Below are 23,166 nucleotides of genomic sequence, written 5' to 3'. Positions count from 1 at the left end.
GGACGAGAGAGAGGGGGGGCAAGGAGAGAGGGGGCAAGAGAGAAGGAGCGAGAGAGTGGGTGAGAGAGGGGTGGGCAAGAAAGGGGAGGGCAAGAGAGGGGACAAGAGGGGGAGGGCGAGAGAGGGGGCGAGAGAGGGGGCGAGGGAGAGTGGGGCGAGAGAGAGTGGGGCGAGAGAGAGTGGGGCGAGGGGGGGGCGAGAGAGGGGGTCGAGTGGGGGGGGCGAGAGAGAGGGGAGGGTGAGAGGGGAGGGCAAGAGGGTGGTTAGAGGGGGTCGAGAGGTGGTTGAGAGAGAGGGGGGGCGAGAGAGAGGGGAGGATGAGAGAGGGGAGGGCGAGAGAGAGAAGGGCGAGAGAGGGGTCGAGAGAAGTGGGGCGAGAGAGAGGGTCGAGGGGGGCGAGGGGCGGAAGAGAGAGGGGGGCGAGAGAGGGGGGCGAGAGAGGGGGGTGAGAGAGAGGGGGACGAGGGGGGGCAAGAGAGAGGGGGGAGAGAGAGGGGGGCGAGAGAGAGTGGGCGAGAAAGAGTGGGCGAGAGAGAGTGGGCAAGAGAGGGGGCGAGAGAGGGTATGGGGAGAGAGAGGGTATGGGGAGAGAGAGGGGGGTGAGGGGGGATGGGGAGAGAGGGGGGGTGAGAGAGAGGGGGCAAGAGAGGGTACAGGGAGAAAGGGGGCGAGAGAGTGGGGAGAGAGGGGGGCGTGAGAGGGGGAGAGAGAGGTTGCTGAGAGATGGGGGGGGCGAGAGGGGGATGGGGAGAGAGAGGGGGGTGAGAGGGGTGAGAGAGAGGGAGGTGAGAGAGAGGGGGGCGAGACAGGGGGCGAGAGAAAGGGGGCGAATGGGGGATGGGGAGAGAGAGGCGGTGAGAGAGAGGGGTGAGAGAGGGGGGCAAGAGAGAGAGGGGCAAGACAGAGGTGGGGCGAGAGAGGGGAGGGCGAGAGAGGGGAGGGCGAGAGGGAGGGGGGACAAGAGGGAGGGGCGAGAGAGAGGGGGGTGAGAGAGGGGGCAACAGGGGGGACGAGAGAGGGAGGCGAGGGGAGGCGAGAGAGGGGTGGGCGAAAGAGAGAGGAGCGAGGGGGGGGCGAGAGAGGGGTGTGTGAGAGGGGGGAGGGCGAGGGGAGGGCGAGAGGGGGAGGGCGAGAGAGGGGAGGGCGAGAGAGGGGAGGGCGAGAGAGGGGGGCGAGGGGGAGGGGGCGAGAGAGGGGTGGGCGAAAGAGAGGGGAGCGAGGGGGTGTGAGAGGGGGAGAGCGAGTGGGGGCGAGAGGGGGGAGGGCGAGAGAGGGGGTGAGGGGGGGCGAGAGAAGGGGGGCAAGGAGAGAGGGGGGCAAGAGAGAGGGAGCGAGGGGGTGGGCAAGAGAGGGGGGCGAGAGAGGGGAGGGTGAGATTGGGGAGGGTGAGATAGGGGGGCGAGAGAGAGTGGGGCGAGAGGGGGCGAGGGTGTCGAGAGAGAGGGGGGCGAGAGAGGAGGGTGAGAGGGGAGGGCGAAGGAGGGGAGGGTGAGAGAGGGGGTCAACAGAGGGGGGTCGAGAGAGAGGGGAGCGAGAGGGAGGGGGGGCGAGAGGGAGGGGGCGAGAGGGAGGGGGGTGAGAGGGAGGGGGGTGAGAGGGGAGGGTAAGAGAGAGGGGAGCGAGAGGGAGGGGGGCAAGAGGGAGGAGGGCGAGAGGGTGGGGGTGAGAGGGAGGGGGTGAGAGGGAGGGGCGAGAGAGAGGAGGGCGAGAGGGGAGGGCGAGAAAGGGGAGTGCGAGAGAGAGGAGTGCGAGAGAGAGGGGAGCGAGAGGGAGCGAAAGGGAGGGGGCGAGAGAGAGGTGGGGTGAGAGGGAGGGGGCGAGAGAGAAGGAGCGAGAGAGTGGGTGAGAGAGGGGTGGGCAAGAGAGGGGAGGGCAAGAGAGGGGGCGAGAGGGGGAGGGCGAGAGAGGGGGCGAGAGAGGGGCGAGGGAGAGTGGGGCGAGAGAGAGTGGGGCGAGAGAGGGGGTCGAGAGAGGGGGGAGGGTGAGAGGGGAGGGCAAGAGGGTGGCGAGAGGGGGTCAAGAGAGGGGAGGATGAGAGAGGGGAGAGCACGAGAGAGAAGGGCGAGAGAGGGGTCGAGAGAAGTGGGGCGAGAGAGAGGGTCGAGGGGGGCGAGGGGCGGAAGAGAGAGGGGGCGAGAGAGGGGGGTGAGAGAGAGGCGAGAGAGAGGGGGGGCGAGAGGGGAGGTGAGAGGGGGGCGAGAGAGGGGGGTGAGAGAGCGGAGGTGAGAGGGGGGTGAGAGAGCGGAGGTGAGAGGGAGGCGAGAGGGGGAGGTGAGAGGGGGCGAGAGAGATGGGGGAGAGAGAGGGGGAGAGAGAGTGGGGAGAGTGGGGCGGGGGCGAGAGGGGGGCAAGAGAGGGGGGAGAGCACAGGCTGACAGGTGACAGGTGAGGGGGAAGGTGGGTGGGTGGGGGACGGGGAGAAGGACAGGCTGACAGGGGACAGGTGAGGAGGAAGGTAGGTTAGTGGGGGAGGGGGAGGAGGACACACTGGCAGGTGAGAGGGAGGGGGGAGGATGAAGTAAGAAGTTGAGAAACAATAGGCGGGAGGGGTAAAGGATACAAGATAGTGAACCATGGAATAAAGGTTTCCTTTAAACCTTCCCCCTCTCACCTTAAACATATACCCTCTCTAGCCTGGGAAACAGACTGACAATCCAATGTAAATATGCCTATTGAGAATTTATAAATGTCTGTCAGGTCACCGTCAGTCTCCTCCACTTCACGGGAAACAGCTCCCACCTGCTCAATCTGTCCCAACTACTGCAGCCTTCCAATCCCAGCAACATCTCCATGAATCTTCTCCAGATGCTCAATCACATTCTTTCAGAATATGGCACCCATGATTTTCCTGAATGAGAAAGCAAGGTCCAAAAACAAGCCAACTGATCCCAAGTATTCCAGTCCCAATCGTAGTCCAAAGTGAAGAAAGAAAGAAAGAAAGAAAGAAAGGAAAAGAGAGAGAGAATCTCAGTCTCTAACGCCATGAGAGAGAGAGAGAGAATCTCAGTCTCTAACGCCATGAGAGAGAGAGAGAGAATCTCAGTCTCTAACGCCATGAGAGAGAATCTCAGTCTCTAATGTCATGAGAGAGAGAGAGAATCAGTCTGTAATGCCATGAGAGAGAGAGAATCTCAGTCTCTAACGCCGTGAGAGAGAGAATCTCAGTCTCTAACACCATGAGAGAGAGAGAGAGAATCTCAGTCTCTAACGCCATGAGAGAGAGAGAATCTCAGTCTCTAACGCCGTGAGAGAGAGAATCTCAGTCTCTAATGTCATGAGAGAGAGAGAGAATCAGTCTGTAATGCCATGAGAGAGAATCTCAGTCTCTAACGCTGTGAGAGAGAGAGAGAGAGAGAATCTCAGTCTCTAACGCCATGAGAGAGAGAGAGAGAATCTCAGTCTCTAACGCCATGAGAGAGAGAGAATCTCAGTCTCTAATGTCATGAGAGAGAGAGAGAATCAGTCTGTAATGCCATGAGAGAGAGAGAATCTCAGTCTCTAACGCCGTGAGAGAGAGAATCTCAGTCTCTAACACCATGAGACAGAGAGAGAGAATCTCAGTCTAACGCCATGAGACAGAGAATCTCAGTCTCTAACGCCATGAGAGAGAGAGAGAATCTGTCTCTAATGCCGTGAGAGAGAGAATCTCAGTCTCTAATGTCATGAGAGAGAGAGAGAATCAGTCTGTAATGCCATGAGAGAGAATCTCAGTCTCTAACACCGTGAGAGAGAGAGAGAATCTCAGTCTCTAACGCCATGAGAGAGAGAGAATCTCAGTCTCTAACGCCGTGAGAGAGAGAATCTCAGTCTCTAATGTCATGAGAGAGAGAGAGAATCAGTCTGTAATGCCATGAGAGAGAATCTCAGTCTCTAACGCCGTGAGAGAGAGAGAGAGAATCTCAGTCTCTAACGCCATGAGAGAGAGAGAATCTCAGTCTCTAACGCCATGAGAGAGAGAGAGAATCTCAGTCTCTAACGCCATGAGAGAGAGAGAGAATCTCAGTCTCTAACGCCGTGAGAGAGAGAATCTCAGTCTCTAATGTCATGAGAGAGAGAGAGAATCAGTCTGTAATGCCATGAGAGAGAATCTCAGTCTCTAACGCCGTGAGAGAGAGAGAGAGAATCTCAGTCTCTAACGCCATGAGAGAGAGAGAATCTCAGTCTCTAACGCCGTGAGAGAATCTCAGTCTCTAATGTCATGAGAGAGAGAGAGAATCAGTCTGTAATGCCATGAGAGAGAGAGAATCTCAGTCTCTAACGCCGTGAGAGAGAGAGAGAGAATCTCAGTCTGTAATGTCATGAGAGAGAGAATCTCAGTCTCTAACGCCGTGAGAGAGAGAATCTCAGTCTGTAATGCCATGAGAGAGAGAGAATCTCAGTCTCTAATGCCGTGAGAGAGAGAGAATCTCAGTCTGTAATGTTATTTACATGGAGAGAGAGAGAGAGAGAATCTCAGTCTCTAACGCCGTGAGCGAGAGAGAATCTCAGTCTGTAATGTCATGAGAGAGAGAGAGAATCTCAGTCTCTAACGCCATGAGAGAGAGAGAATCTCAGTCTCTAACGCCGTGAGAGAGAGAGAGAGAGAATCTCAGTCTGTAATGTCATGAGAGAGAGAATCTCAGTCTCTAACACCATGAGAGAGAGAGAGAGAATCTCAGTCTGTAATGTCATGAGAGAGAGAATCTCAGTCTCTAACGCCGTGAGAGAGAGAATCTCAGTCTGTAATGCCATGAGAGAGAGAGAGAGAATCTCAGTCTCTAATGCCGTGAGAGAGAAAGAGAGAGAGAATCTCAGTCTGTAATGTTATTTACATGGAGAGAGAGAGAGAGAGAGAATCTCAGAGAAGCAGATGGAGAGGGGGGAGAGAGGGGGAGGGGGAGAGAGAGAGAGGGGGGGAGAGAGAGAGAGGGGAGAGGGAGGGGAGGGAGAGGGGGATGGAGAGGGGGGGGGAGGGGTGGGAGAGATGGGGGGAGGGAGGGGGAGAGGGGGAGTGAAAATATGAATCTCAGCACTGAGACTCACTTTGAGGGAATATTGCTCACCGGTCATTTAACTTCTCAAGGAGGTAGGAACCCAAACCAGAACCTGTTCCACCAGCGATCGAGTGACACAGCACAAAGCCCTACATTCAAAAACAGGATAAAATGTTTTGAACTCCATTTTAAATAACTGATCTCATTGTAATTATGCAAAATTTTGATCCAGCTCATTGTGTTTGGACAGTAGATTCCAAACTCAGAAAACAATACAATCCATGCAGAAAATTTACTAACTACTGAGGATGTGAAGGCACCATTTGATCAGAGCAAAATATCAGGCTGAGATTGCAGAAAAAGATGTAAGACGCATAGTTATTTTTCTTGTCGTTTCAGAAGGAATTTACCATCCCAGACTGAACAATAACTAAATTGTGATGACTGTTTTGTACCATGAATCCAAGTTAACCCCTGCAATTTAATCCTGTTCGACTGGAGACAGAGAAATGGATACAACTGCTATACAATCACTTCTCAAAAGGGAGAAGTTGAATAGGTTAGCACTTTATTTGGAGATTTAGGGGAGATTTGATAGAGGTGTACAAAATTATGAGGGTTATAGATAGGGTCGTATCTGCACTGAGGTTGGGAGACTGGAGCTAGAGATCGGGGGTTAAGGGTGAAAGGTGAAAGCAGAACATGAAAGGGAAGACTGAGGGTAGGGAGGGTAGACTGAGTCGCAAGTTGCATTGGTTGGCTGCAGGTTTCGAATGCAACATTGGGATAGGGAAGGGTGGAGACACGTCTCGACCAGAGGAGGTGTAAAGCGCTCCTTTGCTCCGCTAGCCCGCAGGTCACCCTTGGGCGAGGCGTAGCAGCTGCATAGCAGTTGTATTCACAAGCAGTTCCCCCACAGGTCGGGGGTTCCCAACCTGGGGCCCACAGACCTCGGTTAATGGTGGCGTCCATGGCAATAAAAGGCTTGGAAACCACTGCCCTTGGTGGGCCAGCTGATAGAGGCCTGAAGACCAAGGGTTATCTATTTTAACAGTGTGGTAATCGGGCAAAACGTTGATTGGTGAACCATACTGCTTGATGGAGTTCAATTGAAATTCACTCTAAAGATCAAAATTCAAGCTAACTTTATTATCGAAGTACACAAATACAACCCTCAGATTCATTCTCTTGTGGGCATACTGAATATACCTATAATATAGTAACCACAACAGCATCGGTAAAAGATCACCCAACCGGACCGTTCAACTAGAGTGGAGAAGACAATGAACTGTGCCAGTACAAAACGAAAGAAATAGCAATAGTAATACTAATAAATAAATAAGCAATAAGTATCGAGAACATGAGATGAAGAGTCCTTGAAAGTGAGTCCAATGGTTGTAGGAACATTTCAGAGATGGGCAAATGAAGCTGAGTGAAGTTATCCCCTTTCATTCAAGAGCCTGATGGTTGAGAGGTAATAACTGTTCCTGAACCTGGTGGTGTGGGTCCTGAGGCTCCTGTACCTCCTTCCTGATGGTTGAGGGGTAATAACTGTTCCTGAACCTGGTGGTGTGGGTCCTGAGGCTCCTATACCTCCTTCCTGATGGCTGAGGTGTAATGACCGTTCCTGAACCTGTTGGTGTGGGACCTGAGGCTCCTGTACCTCCTTCCTGATGGTTGAGGGGTAATAACTCTTCCTGAACCTGGTGGTGTGGGTCCTGAGGCTCCTGTACCTCCTTCCTGATGGTTGAGGGGTAATAACTGTTCCTGAACCAGGTGGTGTGGGTCCTGAGGCTCCTATACCTCCTTCCTGATGGCTGAGGTGTAATGACCGTTCCTGAACCTGTTGGTGTGGGACCTGAGGCTCCTGTACCTCCTTCCTGATGGTTGAGGGGTAATAACTCTTCCTGAACCTGGTGGTGTGGGTCCTGAGGCTCCTGTACCTCCTTCCTGATGGTTGAGGGGTAATAACTGTTCCTGAACCTGGTGGTGTGGGTCCTGTGGCTCCTGTACCTCATTCCTGTTCCTGAACCTGGTGATGCGGGACCTGAGGCTCCTGTACATTCCTGATAGGAGCAGCAAGAAGAGAGCCTGATCTGAGTGGTGGGTATCCCGGATGATGGATGCTGCCTTCCTGCAATTCATGTTGATGTGCTCAGGGCTTTACTCGTGATGGACTGGGGCATATCCACTACTTTTTATAGGGCTTATTCTGGTGCAACATATAAAGTAACTGGAAGAGAGCCGAGGAACATTGATGTACAGAGCCTCTATTATGAAGCTCACTGAAAATAGTGACACAGCAGGATAGGGTGAACTTGATGTCAGGGCGTTTTAGGGCGTATTCTGAAGCTATGGCATATAGCAAATACTAATTTCAACAACAGCCAGTCTTCAGACCCGAACATGGATTGCAGATTGAATTTAAAATGCAGCTCTGAACAATGGTCTACTCGGAGCTGCAGAAGGGGGTTGAAATGTCTGCATATGCATGAATGCAGCTAGTGTCAGTGGGGATTAACATTCACATTGGGTGTCTGGAGTGCTGGCGTGAAGAGGGCAGCGTTTGTATGTAATTCAAAGGAAGCATTGTAGATACATTGCAACTATAGAATTGTCCTGCTGTTAACTCTGATCTGCAGCATCTAAAATGTCAGGTAATATTGGGCCAGGCAAGGCGTTTCCTCCAATAGCACCTCCAGCACGACTGCTGCTTGCTTGGCTGAAGAAAGACTTCTGTATCCACCATCTTCAGTGACTTGGTGGACAGTCACAACAGGACCAAGCATTTGGTATGTGGGTTGGGGAATGGTAACAGTTGAGAGTGGTGAAATGATTAACTAGGACGTGGCCTGGAACAGAGGAGCTGGGTCGGATCAGATTGGCTGATTCTCACTGCAATGTCGGAAGTGCCTTTAATCATCAGGGACATAGAGTCGACATGGTGGACTGCTCCGGAGGAGGGCAGGGTCCAGAATTACGCGGCACAGGCTAGAGGAGAGGAACTAAACGAAAAGGTAAGGAGTCCACTCTTCCACCGAGGGGGTGGTGAACGGGCTGTCAGGAGAGGAGGCAGACGTAACTACAGTCTTTAAAAAGATCCGGGCAGGAAAGATGTAGAGGAACTTCATCCCCCTGCGAGCATAAGCGTCGCGGTCAGCACGGCTGAGGAGGGGGTAAAAGGGCCTATTTCTGCACTGTACAATTCTACAAATCCAGAGCACAGACTCACCTCCAAACTGTCGCTGCCATCAGCCTCTCGGTCGATAATATCAAAAATATCCTCGTGGATCTTCTCACCCTACGCAGAGTAAAATGACTCGATCACAAATCTTAACGAGAGAGGAGAGGTGAGAGAGGGGGAAAGGGAGAGAGGGAGAGAGGAGGGAACAACGCGCACACACAAAACCATCTGGTGATCCCCTCCCCGGGTTAGGAACACCCGACTTACTACATGTCAGTTCATCCACGCGGACGAACATTTGGGAGAGTAGTGGGCTGGATGGGGACGGATTCAACAGCAGACTCACTGAGTCAGTCAGTCTGGCACCTGCTTGTTATGTTTTGTAACTTTGAATCATAACACTAATAGAGAGAAAAAAAATCTCACGGTTCCAGGGTATAATTTGTGTTAGTTTACTTTAGTGAGATGCGCACTTATGACGCGGTGACACGATGGCGCATGCCATTCATGTACTTTTACGTAAAACCCGTAATGAATGATGTAAACAAACAAAGAATACTGAATCACACAATGCATTGACAATATTACACAAATATTACTGAAATAGGATACGTAGAACACTCCTCCCTGGACTGCAACAACCATGTCTGTGATCCTGTTCCTTGCTCCGTTTCTGTTCATTCCCGACTCACAGGGAGTTCAGATTTCAAACAGTTTTCAGGAACAGAAACTTGGAAGAGCTTGTCCAAAAACATGCAGTTCACAGACCTGAGTACCCCACTGAGATTAAAAAAATGTGCCCAATCCCCACCCCCTCAAACCTTTTGGCCAACTATTCTCATTCTTTGGAATACAGTTCAATTAAACACAGTTGTTTAGAAACGAATTCAAGATGAATACACAATTCTATGATGCTATGAATACCATGTCCACAGGGACCACTTGCTCTCGAGTTGTTTATCATCCATTACAAGATACTACACAGCTCATTCCCAAAATAAACTCACAACAAAATTACTCCAAATGCACTCCACTAATTTGTTCTCATTCTACCCTTTCCAACTAAATAAACATGACCTATATAAACATTGAAGAAGTCTCCATAATTATTGCACTGTTCTACCTACGCTCCCGGCATTTCCCCAAGACCCTCGCCGACATCTCCCAGTATTTCCCCGAGACCCTCACCCACGTCTCCCAGTATTTCCCCGAGACCCTCGCTCACGTCTCCCGGTATCTCCCCGAGACCCTCGCCCACTTCTCCCGGTATCTCCCCGAGACCCTCGTCCACTTCTCCCAGTATCTCCCTGAGACCCTCGTCCACGTCTCCCGGTATTTCCCCGAGACCCTCGCCCACCTCTCCCGGTATTTCCCCAAGACTGTTGCCCACTTCTCCCGGCACTTCCCCAAGGCCCTCATCCACGTCTCCCGGTATTTCTCCGAGACCCTTGCCTACGTCTCCCGGCACGTCCCCAAGACCCTCACCTACGTCTCCCAGTATTCCCCTGAGACCCTCACCCACGTCTCCCGGTATTTCCCCAAGATCCTCGCCCACATCTCCCGGTATTTCCCCAAGATCCTCGCCCACCTCTCCCGGTATCTCCCCGAGACCCTCGCCCACGTCTCCCGGCACTTCCCCGGAGCCCTCTCCTTCGTCTCCCGGTATTTCCCCGGAATGTAGCAACAGTTTGGGGATCTATTCGCTGCACCTCCCAGCTTCCTTTTCTCCACCCTTATAGATCAGCATCTCCTGACCATTCAGAGCTGCTCACATCTATACTCCTTTCATCGTAATTAACAGTGCGATGAGATCCTCTCTTCCTCCCACCACCCCCACAGCCCCATCTTTCTTCACCTGGACATTTCACTCTCACCACCGATCGTGCAACCATGTCTCCCTAACAGCTATCAGACCACCTCTCCCCACCTCTCTGTGTCAGTATCTGATCCACTTTTCCACACATCCTTCACGCCATCAAAGTTCAAAGTAAATTTATTATCAAAGTACATTTACGTCACCCTGAGATTCATTTCCTTGCTGGCATACTCAATAAGATATCAAACTGTTTTAATACAAAAAAAAATAATAATATCAAGAATGAGATGAAGAATCGTCGAAAGTGAGTCTGTAGGTTGTGGGAACAGTTCAATGATGGGATAAGTGAAGCTATCCCCTTCGGTTCAAGAGCCTGATGGTTGAGGGGTAATAACTGTTCCTGAAGCTGGTAGTGTGGGTCCTGAGGCTCCTGTACCTCCTTCCTGATGGTTGAGGGGGTAATAACTGTTCCTGAACCTGGTGGTGTGGGTCCTGAGGCTCCTGTACCTCCTTCCTGATGGTTGAGGGGGTAATAACTGTTCCTGAACCTGGTGGTTTGGGACCTGAGGCTCCTGTACCTACTTCCTGATGGTTGAGGGGGTAATAACTGTTCCTGAACCTGGTGGTTTGGGACCTGAGGCTCCTGTACCTACTTCCTGATGGTTGAGGGGGTAATAACTGTTCCTGAACCTGGTGGTGAGGGTCCTGAGGCTCCTGTACCTCCTTCCTGGTGGTAGCAGCGAGATGAGAGCGTGACCTGAGTGGTTGGGGCCCATGACGATGGATGTTGCTTTCTTGCGACAATGCTCCGTGTAGATTTGCTCAATGGTGGGAGGGCTGGGCCGTATGATACTCAGTATCAGATGTGGAACCTTGTGTTTATTTGTGTGCGACTACGTGCAATGGTTAAATAAACTGTGGTGGCATTTGTGATGGAGCCATGCTTAGCAGTACCCACCTGTGAGTAGCCGCTGGCCCAGTTATTACCTGCACCCCCGCCGTGCTCAGACAGGTAGATGTTCTCCGGATTGTACAGATTGGCGTAAGGAGAATTCAGGATGGAATGGATCACGCGAGGCTCCAGGTCCAACAGCACAGCTCTGGGGATGTAATGCTCGTCATCTGCCTAAACAAGACAAATATCACACAAGGCAAAAAACCGTCAGTTAGATACAGAGACTGCCCCTCGACACAACTCGTTCCCCAGTCTCAGAACCCTTGCAGAGTCAGAGTGAGACACATAGACCAGCCCCTAATCACGACACGACAAATCCCCCAGTCTGAGAACCCTTACAGAGTCAGAGTGAGACACAGAGACTGACTGCTCGACACGATTCGTCCCCCAGTCTCAAACCATTACAGTGTCAGAGTGAAACACAGAGACCGGCCCCTCGACATGACTCATCCCCCCAGTCTGAGAACTCTTACAGAGTCAGAGTGAGACACAGAGACTGACCCCTCCACACGACTCGTTTCTCCGACAGTCAGTGAGACACAGAGACTGATCGCTCGACACGACTCGTCCCCCAGTCTCAGACCCTTACAGAGTCAGAGTGAGACACAGAGACTGACCCCTCCACACGACTCGTTTCTCCGACAGTCAGAGTGAGACACAGAGACCAGCCCCTCGACATGACTCGTCCCCCAGTCTCAGAACCCTGACAGAGTCAGAGTGAAACACAGAGACTGACCCCTCGACACGACTCGCGCCCCCCCCAGTCTCAGAACCCTTACAGAGTCAGAGTGAGACACATAGACCTGCCCCTAATCACGACACGACAAATCCCCCAGTCTGAGAACCCTTACAGAGTCAGAGTGAAACACAGAGACTGACCCCTCGACACGACTTGTCCCCCAGTCTCAAACCCTTACAGAGTCAGAGTGAGACACAGAGACTGACCCCTCCACACGACTCATTTCTCCGACAGTCAGTAAGACACAGAGACTGACCGCTCGACACGACTCGTCCCCCAGTCTCAGACCCTTACAGAGTCAGAGTGAGACACAGAGACTGACCCCTCCACACGACTCGTTTCTCCGACAGTCAGAGTGAGACACAGAGACCAGCCCCTCGACACGACTCGTCCCCCAGTCTCAGACCCTTACAGAGTCAGAGTGAGACACATAGACCGGCCCTAATCACGACACGACAAATCCCCCAGTCTGAGAACCCTTACAGAGTCAGAGTGAAACACAGAGACTGACCCCTCGACACGACTCGTCCCCCAGTCTCAGACCCTTACAGAGTCAGAGTGAGACACAGAGACTGACCCCTCCACACGACTCGTTTCTCCGACAGTCAGAGTGAGACACAGAGACCAGCCCCTCGACATGACTCGTCCCCCAGTCTCAGACCCTTACAGAGTCAGAGTGAGACACAGAGACCGACCCCTCCACACGACTCGCGCCCCCCCCAGTCTCAGAACCCTTACAGTCAGAGTGAGACACAGAGACCAGCCCCTCGACACGACTCGTCTCCCAGTCTCCGAACCCTTACAGAGTCAGAGTGAGACACAGAGACTGACCGCTCGACACGACTCGTTTCTTCGACAGTCAGACTGAGACACAGAGACCAGCCCCTCGACATGACTCGTCCCCCAGTCTCTGAACCCTTACAGAGTCAGAGTGAGACACAGAGACCCACATCTGGTTGAGAATCACTCTGAACGTTTCCTGTCCACCTACCATCTCAATGCCCTTTAAACATGGTAATCATACTGTGCTGCTGGAGCTCTCACTGGCTGTTCATTTACCAGCCTCCATGGGAACAGTTGCCACTCCCATCCCCTTTCAATCTTCCCCTCTCGCTTCAAATCCCTGCCCTCTAGATTGAGACTCCTTACCCTGGAATAAAGTCTGCGACTACCAACCTTGTCTCTGCCCCTCCTGAGTTTATCAGCCTCTTATAAGGTCACCCCTCTTATCAGCTGGGTGACCAGATCTGTACATGTAGAATAATGTTAAACACAGGCCCTTCGGCCCACAATGTTGAGCTGAGCCAAATCAATTAGTGACCAAACAGCCAACTAAACGAATCCCTTCTGCCTGCAATGCCCATATCCCTCTGTTTCCCTCATTTTCATGCGCCAATCTACATGCCTCTTAAAAGTCCCCGATGTACCTACCACCGCCCCAGGCAGAGCGTTCCAGACACCCACCTCTCTCCACTTTAAAAAAAAACAAATTGCCCCTCATATCTTCTTTGAAATTTCCCTCCTGGGGTTAAATGCATGCCCTCTGAGCCAGGTACGTTGGACGGTAGCAGAGATAGAAAATGTTCAGAGCCAGGGGTTCCCAACCCAGGGACCAACCCCATTAAGTCAGGGTTGAGAACCACTGGTTTCGAGGGATCTGGAGCAAACATGAGCAGATGGGACTGGCTCAGATGGGCATCTTGGTCAGCATGGAGCAGACGGGCCGAACAGCCTGCTATGACAATACCAAGTGTGTTCTCAGCAGTGGTGTGTACAGCTGTAACTGGACACTCCAAATCTTGTAAATACCCCGAAGGCACCTGTCCTTAACCACCCCGGCTACGTGCAGCACCACTTTCAGTGATCCTGTCGATCGTACTCAAACCGTACAACACCAGGGTCCTTTGGCCCACAATATCCTGCTAGCTCTAAAGTGACGACACTTCATTAATTCCGTTTAGTCCGCCCATCGGTTAATAGAGGCAGCTGCTTCTTTGGGACAACTCTCACAGAACAAAAACTAATCCGGAAAATGGCCGGGATTCCCTTCGTTTATATGGGAGACCATGCTTCTTAATCGGGACAGGAACCTGTTGCCGAACAGTTTCTAACTAGCATCAGTCGTGTGTGTAAGGGGTTCCTTCTTTTATGTTACTGCGTAGTCTAATTAAAATGGCTCCTTTGTTATGTTATAATTGAAATGGCTCCTTTGTTTTTGGGAATAATCTGGAAGGTACAGGATCAGTTCGTTCCAAAGAGGAAGAAAGATCCTAAGGGGAGTAAGGGGAGGCCATGGCTGACAAGGGAAATAAAGGCTAGTATAAAAATAAAAGAGAAGAAGTATAACATAGCAAGGACGAGTGGGAAGCCGGAGGATTGGGAAACTTTTAAACAGCAACCGAAGATAACTAAAAAGGCAATACGTGGAGAAGAAATAAGGTATGAAGGTAAACTAGCCAAGAATATAAATGAGGATAGTAAAAGCTTCTTTAGGTATGTGAAAAGGAAAAAAATAGTTAAGACCAAAATTGGGCCCTTAAAGACAGAAAAGGGTGAATTTATTATGGGGAACAAGGAAATGGCAGACGAGTTGAACAGGTACTGTCTTCACTAGGGAAGACACAAACAATCTCTCAGATATAATAGTGACCAAAGGACCTAGGGCATTGGATGAACTGAAGGAAATTTATATTAGGCAGGAAATGGTGTTGGATAGGCTGTTGGGTCTGAAGGCTGATAAGTCCCCGGGACCTGATGGTCTGCATCCCAGGGTACTTAAGGAGGTGGCTTTAGAAATTGTGGATGCATTGGTAATCATTTTCCAATGTTCCATAGATCCAGGATCAGCTCCTGTGGATTGGAAGGTGGCTAATGTTGTCCCTCTCTTCAAGAAGGGAGGGAGAGAGAAAACAGGGAATTATAGACCGGTTAGCCTGACGTCAGTGGTGGGAAAGATGCTGGAGTCAATTACAAAAGATGAAATTATAACATATCTGGATAGTAGTAACAGGATTGGTCCGAGTCAGCATGGATTTACGAAGGGGAAATCGTGCTTGACTAATCTTCTGGAATTTTTTGAGGATGTAACTATGAAAATGGACAAGGGAGAGCCAGTGGATGTAGTGTACCTGAACTTTCAGAAAGCCTTTGATAAAGTCCCACATAGGAGATTAGTGGGCAAAATTAGGGCACATGGTATTGGGGGCAGAGTACGGACATGGATTGAAAATTGGCTGGTTGACAGAAAACAAAGAGTAGCGATTAATGGGTCCCTTTCGGAATGGCAGGCGGTGACCAGTGGGGTACCGCAGGGTTCAGTGCTGGGACCGCAGCTGTTTACAATACATAGTAATGATTTAGAAGAGGGAATTAAAAGTAACATTAGCAAATTTGCTGATGACACAAAGTTGGGTGGCAGTGTGAAATGTGAGAAGGATGTTATGAGAATGCAGGGTGACTTGGACAGGCTGGGTGAGTGGGCAGATGCAGTTTAATGTGGATAAATATGAGGTTATCCACTTTGGTGGTAAGAACGGGAATTATTATCTAAATGGAGTCAAGTTAGGAAAAGGGGAAGCACAACGAGATCTAGGTGTTCTTGTACATCAGTCACTGAAAGCAAGCATGCAAGTACAGCAGGTAGTGAAGAAAGCTAATGGCATGCTGGCCTTCATAACAAGGGGAATTGAGTATAAGAGCAAAGAGGTCCTTCTGCAGCTGTACGGGGCCCTGGTGAGATCACACCTGGAGTACTGTGTGCAGTTTTGGTCTCCAAATTTGAGGAAGGACGTTCTTGCTATTGAGGGAGTGCAGCGTAGGTTCACAAGGTTAATTCCCGGGATGGCGGGACTGTCGTATGTCAAAAGATTGGAGCGACTGGGCTTGTATACTCTGGAATTTAGAAGGCTGAGAGGGGATCTTATTGAAACATATAAGATTATTAAGGGACATGCTGCAGGCAGGAAGCATGTTCCCGCTGATAGGTGAGTCCAGAACCAGAGGCCACAGTTTAAGAATTAGGGGTAGGCCATTTAGAACGGAGTTGAGGAAAAACTTTTTCACCCAGAGAGTGATGAATATATGGAATGCTCTGCCCCAGAAAGCTGTGGAGGCCAAGTCTCTGGATGCCTTCAAAAAGGAGATGGATAGAGCTCTTAAAGATAGTGGAATCAAAGGTTATGGGGATAGGGCAGGAACTGGATACTGATTGTGGATGATCAGCCATGATCACAGTGAATGGCGGTGCTGGCTCGAAGGGCCGAATGGCCTATTCCTGCACCTATTGTCTATTGTTATGTTAACTGCTGAGAAAGACCTCCCGTTAGCAGTTGTTTGGATCATGTTACTGATAACAGGGTGAACAAACTAATTGGGATAGGTGTTATTCTTTCTGTGTGTCTGTAAGTTAGTGTGATGCGCGGGTTTTTGGGCAGAAGGCGCGCGAGTGAGACAGAGGATGGACAAGGTGCTGTGAGTCCGTTAACGGGGTCGGACCCCGATCAGGAGTCCGAGGTCCAGGGTGTTCGGCGAGGAGAGGAGACGGAGACGGACTCGTGTGGGGCGTCTGGTCGACCACCGTTGTTGGTCCCAGGCGGCAGGTCAAGGTGGTCCGAGGGGTCGCAGGGTGAAGAAGGAGGGTCCTGAGCTCCAACTGTTTGTGCACGAAGAGATTGAACTTTGATAAATGTGGCGCCTTTTATTTCCTTTTATATTTTATTCTCTATTAATTATATAGTTCCAGTAATATCTATAAACTGTAACTCATTTAATCGTATCTGGTGTATTGTCTGTTATTTGGGCGGGGTGGGGTACATCACACAGCATCCACACAAACTAATTACCCAGTTTGGCGGGCCGAGGCTGTTTCCCTGGACGACAGCGAGCCGAGCGACCCTGAGGGTGGTCAGGGGGGCGACATGTGCATTTGTGTCTGGCCGTTAGACACTACACCATACTCAGAACGAGCAGTTTTTTAAAAATTGGTGTCAGCTGTCTGTATTTGTCTTCAAAGTGCAGTGATTTCTGTCACCAATAGTTGGCAATTTGGAACGGTTTAGCTCACTGCGGTTTCGAGCATTCAGGCTTGGAGATGCCAGAAGTGGCTGGGAGTGAAAGTCAAACAATTTCACCACTTCAACTAGTTATGAACGACAAATTATTTGAAGGTATCGGCAATCGTCTTGAATGTTACAATGTAGGATGTTACAATGGAGGATGCAGTCGTCGATAACGTTGTATGGAAGCAGTCCATTATCTGCACTCGGTGTCTGTGTTAATTTTATTCATTCACAGTCAATCATAAGAACAAGCAGAGGACACTGGATGAATTCCTCTATCGATAACTATTAGGAACTAATACACAGTTTTATAGGGCTGTATTAGTACTGGTAGTGTTCTCATTTGTTCTGTACATAATTTGTTACTCAGTTAAATGGTAGCTTGACTTTTTTTTTAATACCTTTTTAACTATTTCCATAAAACTTCAGCTAATTGGGGGGTGGCAGCCACATATTTGGGCCAAAACGTCCTGGTCCCGATGTATCCCAATTAACCGGAATCCACTGTAATCCCTCCTGCCTGCATGTCGTCCATATTCATCGAGTCCCTGCCTATTCAATAGCCTACCTGAGAGTCTGTCAGACGCCTTGATAACATCTGCCTCCACCTGCCAACACATTCTAGGCACCCACCACTCGCTGTGCTAAAACACTAGCCCCACGCATCTCCTCTCGAAAGTCCCCCTAGCTTTCCTGGTGGTCACCCAGTATTCTGCTGGCTGCAGCCGGGATGGGACCACCCCCTTGAAACTCCTGCCTCGGGTGCCTCGGCATCACGGACGCTCCTGGGCAAGTCCAACTGCAACTCGGGGACGGTCAGCCGGTCAGCCCCGGCGGGACCGTCAGCTCCTGCGGCTCCAGCAGGCCTGTCAGTCGGTCAGCCCCTGCGGCTGGACACCTTTCAGACGGGGCTCATCGCCAGGAACACCCAGTTTCCTTGTTCTCCCAGGAGGACCAATGCAACTCCAGTGAACTGCCATCTCTGAACCATAAGAGACAGCAGCAGGATTAGAACATTTGGCCCATCGAGTTATCTCTGCCCCTATTCCATCATGGGTGATTTACTATCCCTCTCAACCCTATTCTCCTGCCTTCTCCCTGTAACCTTTGACACCCTGACTAATCAAGGACCTATCAAACTCTGCTTTAAGTACACCCAATACACAGGCGTCCATGGCAATGAATTGCACAGATTCACCACCTTCTGGCTAAAGAAAAACCTTCTCATCTCTACTCTAAATGAAACTTCCCCTATTCTGAGGCTGTGCCCTCTGGTCCCAGATTCCCTCACTATAGGAAACATCTTCTCCACATCCACTCTATCTGTGTCCTCTGGTCCTAGACTCCCCCACTATAGGAAACATCCTCTCCACATCCACTCTACCTGTGCCCTCTGGTCCTAGACTCCCCCCACTGTAGGAAACATCCTCTCCACATCCACTCTATCTGTGTCCTCTGGTCCTAGACTCCCCCACTATAGGAAACATCCTCTCCACATCCACTCTATCTGTGTCCTCTGGTCCTAGTCTCCCCCACTAGAGGAAACATCCTCTCCACATCCACTCTATCTGTGTCCTCTGGTCCTAGATTCCCCCACTACAGGAAACATCCTCTCCATGTCCACTCTATCTGTGTCCTCTGGTCCTAGACTCCCCCACTATAGGAAACATCCTCTCCACATCCATTCTATCTGTGTCCTCTGGTCCTAGACTCCCCCACTATAGGAAACATTCCCTACACATCCACTCTTTCGAGGCCTTTCAGCAATCGATAGGTTTCAATAAGATCCCTCTCATCACTCTTCTAAATTCCAGGGAGTACAGGCCCAGAGCCATCAATCACTCCATGTATGTTAACCCTTTCATTCCTGGAATCATTTAATGTAGCTTCCATTGTAACGATGTGATGTCTTACTGTGCACAAATCAAAGGGAGAACTTCAAAAAGCACTTTATTTCTCGTTTGAAGAATACTTACAGCTCTGAACCAAACTATCTATTTTTTTGTCTTCTGCATTAGTGTGTCGGTAGAAAGGAGAAAATTTAAGATTTCATCAAATGTTTACTTTCCCAAAAATTAAATTTTACAGAGGAATTTTCTTTGGCGGTTGAATGGGGCAGGACTGCATAAGCGCGTGTAAGTCGGCCCGTGAGGCAGCAGGAGTAATTAAAAGAGAGCAGCTTGACGGGAGCGGGCGACGGAGTAGAGGGAGACAGAGTAGGAAGGCTTTGGCTCCTGAGGCTTCGGCGAGCAGAGGCCGAGGACGAGCTTCATTCCAAGTGAGGTAAGGCCAGGTACGTTCCTTTAAAAGGAGAACGGTCCGCAGCGGTATTTTATTTGAAGCAAGGAAGGTGGCGAGGCTGTAGCGTATTGGGTAGGTCATGGCAGCTGAGATCGGCCCCGTGGTTTGTTCCTCCTGAAGCATGTGGGAAATCAGAGATACTTCCAGTGTCCCTGACGACTATGTGTGCAGGAAATGTGTCCAGCTGCAGCTTCTGGCAGACCGTATTGAGCGGCTGGAGCTGCGATTGGATTCATACTGGAGCATCTGCGATGCTGAGAAAGTCGAGAATAGCACGTTCAGTGAGTTGGCCACACCGCAGGTAAAAGCTACACAGGCAGAAAGGGAATGGGTGGCCACTAGACAGTGTAGCAGTAGGCAGGTAGTGCAGGAGTCCCCTGAGGTCATCTCCCTCCTAAACAGATATACTGTTTGGGATACTGTTGGGGGAGATGTCTCATCAGGGGAAGGCACCAGTAGCCGAGTTCATGGCACCATGGGTGGCTCTGCAGCACAGGAAGGAAGGAAAAGGAGTGGGAGAGCTATAGTGATAGGGGATTCGATTGTAAGGGGAATAGATAGACATTTCTGCGGCCGCAAACGAGACTCCAGGAGAGTATGTTGCCTCCCTGGTGCAAGGGTCAAGGATGTCTCTGAGCGGCTGCAGGACATTCTGGAGTGGGAGGGTGAACAGCCAGTGGTCGTGGTCCACATAGGTACCAACGATACAGGTAAAAAACGGGATGAGGTCCTACAAGGTGAATTTAGGGAGTTGGGAGATAAACTAAAAAGTAAGACTACAAAGGTAATAATCTCTGGATTACCACCAGTGCCATGTGCTAGTCAGAGTAGAAATAAGAGGATATTTCAGATGAATACATGGCTTGAAAAATGGTGCAAGGGGGAGGGATTCAAATTTCTGGGGCATTGGAACCAGTTCTGGAGGAGGTGGGACCGGTACAAACAGGACGGTCTGCACCTGGGCTGGGCTGGAACCAATGTCCTAGGGGGAGCGTTTACTACTGTTGTTCAGGAGGATTTGAACTAATGTGGCGGGGGGATGGGAACAAGTGCAGAGAGACAGGGGTGTAAAATGAGGGTAGAAGCAAAAAGTAGTAAGGTGAAAAGTATAAGTGGCAGGCCGGCAAATCCAGGGCAAAAATCAAAACGGGACACTTTTGAACATAATTGTATAAGGGCTAAGAGTGTTGTAAAAGCAAGCCTGAAGGCTTTGTGTGTCAATGCAAGGAGCATTCGTAACAAGGTGGATGAATTGAATGTGCAGATTGTTATTAATGAATATGATATAGTTGGGATCACAGAGACATGGCTCCAGGGTGACCAAGGATGGGAGCTCAATATTCAGGGATATTCAATATTCAGGAGGGATAGACATGAAAGAAAAGGAGGTGGGGTAGCATTGCTGGTTAGAGAGGAGATTAACGCAATAGAAAGGAAGGACATAAGCCGGGACGACATGGAATCGATATGGGTAGAGCTGCGTAACACTAAGGGGCAGAAAACGCTAGTGGGAGTTGTGTACAGGCCACCAAACAGTAGTAGTGAGGTTGGGGATGGTATTAAACAGGAAATTAGAAATGCGTGCGATAAAGGAACAGCAGTTATAGTGGGTGACTTCAATCTACATGTAGATTGGGTGAACCAAATTAGTAAGGGTGCAGAGGAAGAGGATTTCTTGGAATGCATGCGGGATGGTTTTTTGAACCAACATGTCGAGGAACCAACTAAAGAGCAGGCCATTCCAGACTGGGTATTGAGTAATGAGGAAGGGTTAGTTAGCAATCTTGTCGTGCGAGGCCCCTTGGGTAAGAGTGACCATAATATGGTGGAATTCTTCATTAAGATGGAGAGTGACATAATTAATTCAGAAACAAAGGTTCTTAGCCAGAGAAAGTGGCTCACCTGAGGACTGGGAGAAATTCAGAGTTCAGCAGAGGAGGACAAAGGGCTTAATTAGGAAGGGGAAAAAAGATTATGAGAGAAAACTGGCAGAGAACATAAAAACGGACTGTAAAAGCTTTTATAGATATGTAAAAAGGAAAAGACTGATAAAGACAAATGTAGGTCCCCTGCAAACAGAAACAGGTGAATTGATTATGGGGAGCAAGGACATGGCAGACCAATTGAATAATTACTTTGGTTCTGTCTTCACTAAGGAGGACATAAATAATCTTCCAGAAATAGTAAGGGACAGAGGGTCCAGTGAGATGGAGGAACTGAGCGAAATACATGTTAGTAGGGAAGTGGTGTTAGGTAAATTGAAGGGATTGAAGGCAGATAAATCCCCAGGGCCAGATGGTCTGCATCCCAGAGTGCTTAAGGAAGTGGCCCAAGAAATAGTGGATGCATTAGTGATAATTTTTCAAAACTCGTTAGATTCTGGACTAGTTCCTGAGGATTGGAGGGTGGCTAATGTAACCCCACTTTTTAAAAAAGGAGGGAGAGAGAAACCGGGGAATTATAGGCCGGTTAGCCTAACGTCGGTGGTGGGGAAACTGCTGGAGTCAGTTATCAAGGATGTGATAACAGCACATTTGGAAAGCGGTGAAATGATCGGACAAAGTCAGCATGGATTTGTGAAAGGAAAATCATGTCTGACGAATCTCATAGAATTTTTTGAGGATGTAACTAGTAGAGTGGATAGGGGAGAACCAGTGGATGTGGTATATTTGGATTTTCAAAAGGCTTTTGACAAGGTCCCACATAGGAGATTAGTGTGCAAACTTAAAGCACACGGTATTGGGGGTAAGGTATTGGTGTGGGTGGAGAATTGGTTAGCAGACAGGAAGCAAAGAGTGGGAATAAACGGGACCTTTTCAGAATGGCAGGCGGTGACTAGTGGGGTACCGCAAGGCTCAGTGCTGGGACCCCAGTTGTTTACAATATATATTAATGACTTGGATGAGGGAATTAAATGCAGCATCTCCAAGTTTGCGGATGACACGAAGCTGGGTGGCAGTGTTAGCAGTGAGGAGGATGCTAAGAGGATGCAGGGTGACTTGGATAGGTTGGGTGAGTGGGCAAACTCATGGCAGATGCAATTTAATGTGGATAAATGTGAAGTTATCCACTTTGGTGGCAAAAATAGGAAAACAGATTATTATCTGAATGGTGGCCGATTAGGAAAAGGGGAGGTGCAACGAGACCTGGGTGTCATTATACACCAGTCATTGAAAGTGGGCATGCAGGTACAGCAGGCGGTGAAAAAGGCGAACGGTATGCTGGCATTTATAGCGAGAGGATTCGAGTACAGGAGCAGGGAGGTACTACTGCAGTTGTACAAGGCCTTGGTGAGACCACACCTGGAGTATTGTGTGCAGTTTTGGTCCCCTAATCTGAGGAAAGACATCTTTGCCATAGAGGGAGTACAAAGAAGGTTCACCAGATTGATTCCTGGGATGGCAGGTCTTTCATATGAAGAAAGACTGGATGAACTGGGCTTGTACTCGTTGGAATTTAGAAGATTGAGGGGGGATCTGATTGAAACGTATAAGATCCTAAAGGGATTGGACAGGCTAGATGCAGGAAGATTGTTCCCGATGTTGGGGAGGTCTAGAACGAGGGGTCACAGTTTGAGGATAGAGGGGAAGCCTTTTAGGACCGAGGTTAGGAAAAACTTCTTCACACAGAGAGTGGTGAATCTGTGGAATTCTCTGCCACAGCAAACTGTTGAGGCCAGTTCATTAGCTATGTTTAAAAGGAAGTTAGATATGGCCCTTGTGGCTACAGGGGTCAGGGGGTATGGAGGGAAGGCTGGGTTCTGAGTTGGATGATCAGCCATGATCATAATAAATGGCGGTGCAGGCTCGAAGGGCCGAATGGCCTACTCCTGCACCTATTTTCTATGTTTCTATGAACTTAAAGAGGGGTAACTTTGAAGGTATGAGACGTGAATTAGCTAAGATAGACTGGCAAATGATACTTAAAGGGTTCGTAAACACAAAATAATCTGCAGATGCTGGGGTCAAAGCAACAATCACAACACGATGGAGGAACTCAGCAGGTCGGGCAGCATCCGTGGAAAAGATCTGTCGATGTTTCGGGCGTTGGATCTTTTCCACGGATGCTGCCCGACCTGCTGATTTCCTCCAGCGTGTTGTGAGTGATACTTACAGAGTTGACGGTGGATATGCAATGGCAA

The 23,166-nt window shown here is 49.9% G+C and overlaps 1 protein-coding gene across 1 annotated transcript in view; it reads right to left on the bottom strand.

Moving 5' to 3' along the window:
* The window catches only part of tubg1 (tubulin, gamma 1), a 74,728-nt gene that overhangs the window by 34,944 nt on the left and 16,618 nt on the right, over window positions 1-23,166 (bottom strand). The window contains exons 3-5 of the mRNA XM_063037978.1: window positions 10,932-11,099; window positions 8,206-8,274; window positions 5,043-5,122 (exon numbers count right to left, since the gene is read on the bottom strand). Coding sequence (XP_062894048.1) covers window positions 5,043-5,122; window positions 8,206-8,274; window positions 10,932-11,099 — 317 coding nt within the window. The remainder of the gene's footprint in view (window positions 1-5,042; window positions 5,123-8,205; window positions 8,275-10,931; window positions 11,100-23,166) is intronic.

This window comes from Mobula hypostoma, chromosome X1 (genome assembly GCF_963921235.1).
Source record: "Mobula hypostoma chromosome X1, sMobHyp1.1, whole genome shotgun sequence".
Classification (NCBI taxonomy): domain Eukaryota; kingdom Metazoa; phylum Chordata; class Chondrichthyes; order Myliobatiformes; family Myliobatidae; genus Mobula; species Mobula hypostoma.
Note: the sequence above shows the minus strand (reverse complement) of the source record. Positions and strands in the feature narration are given on the sequence as shown.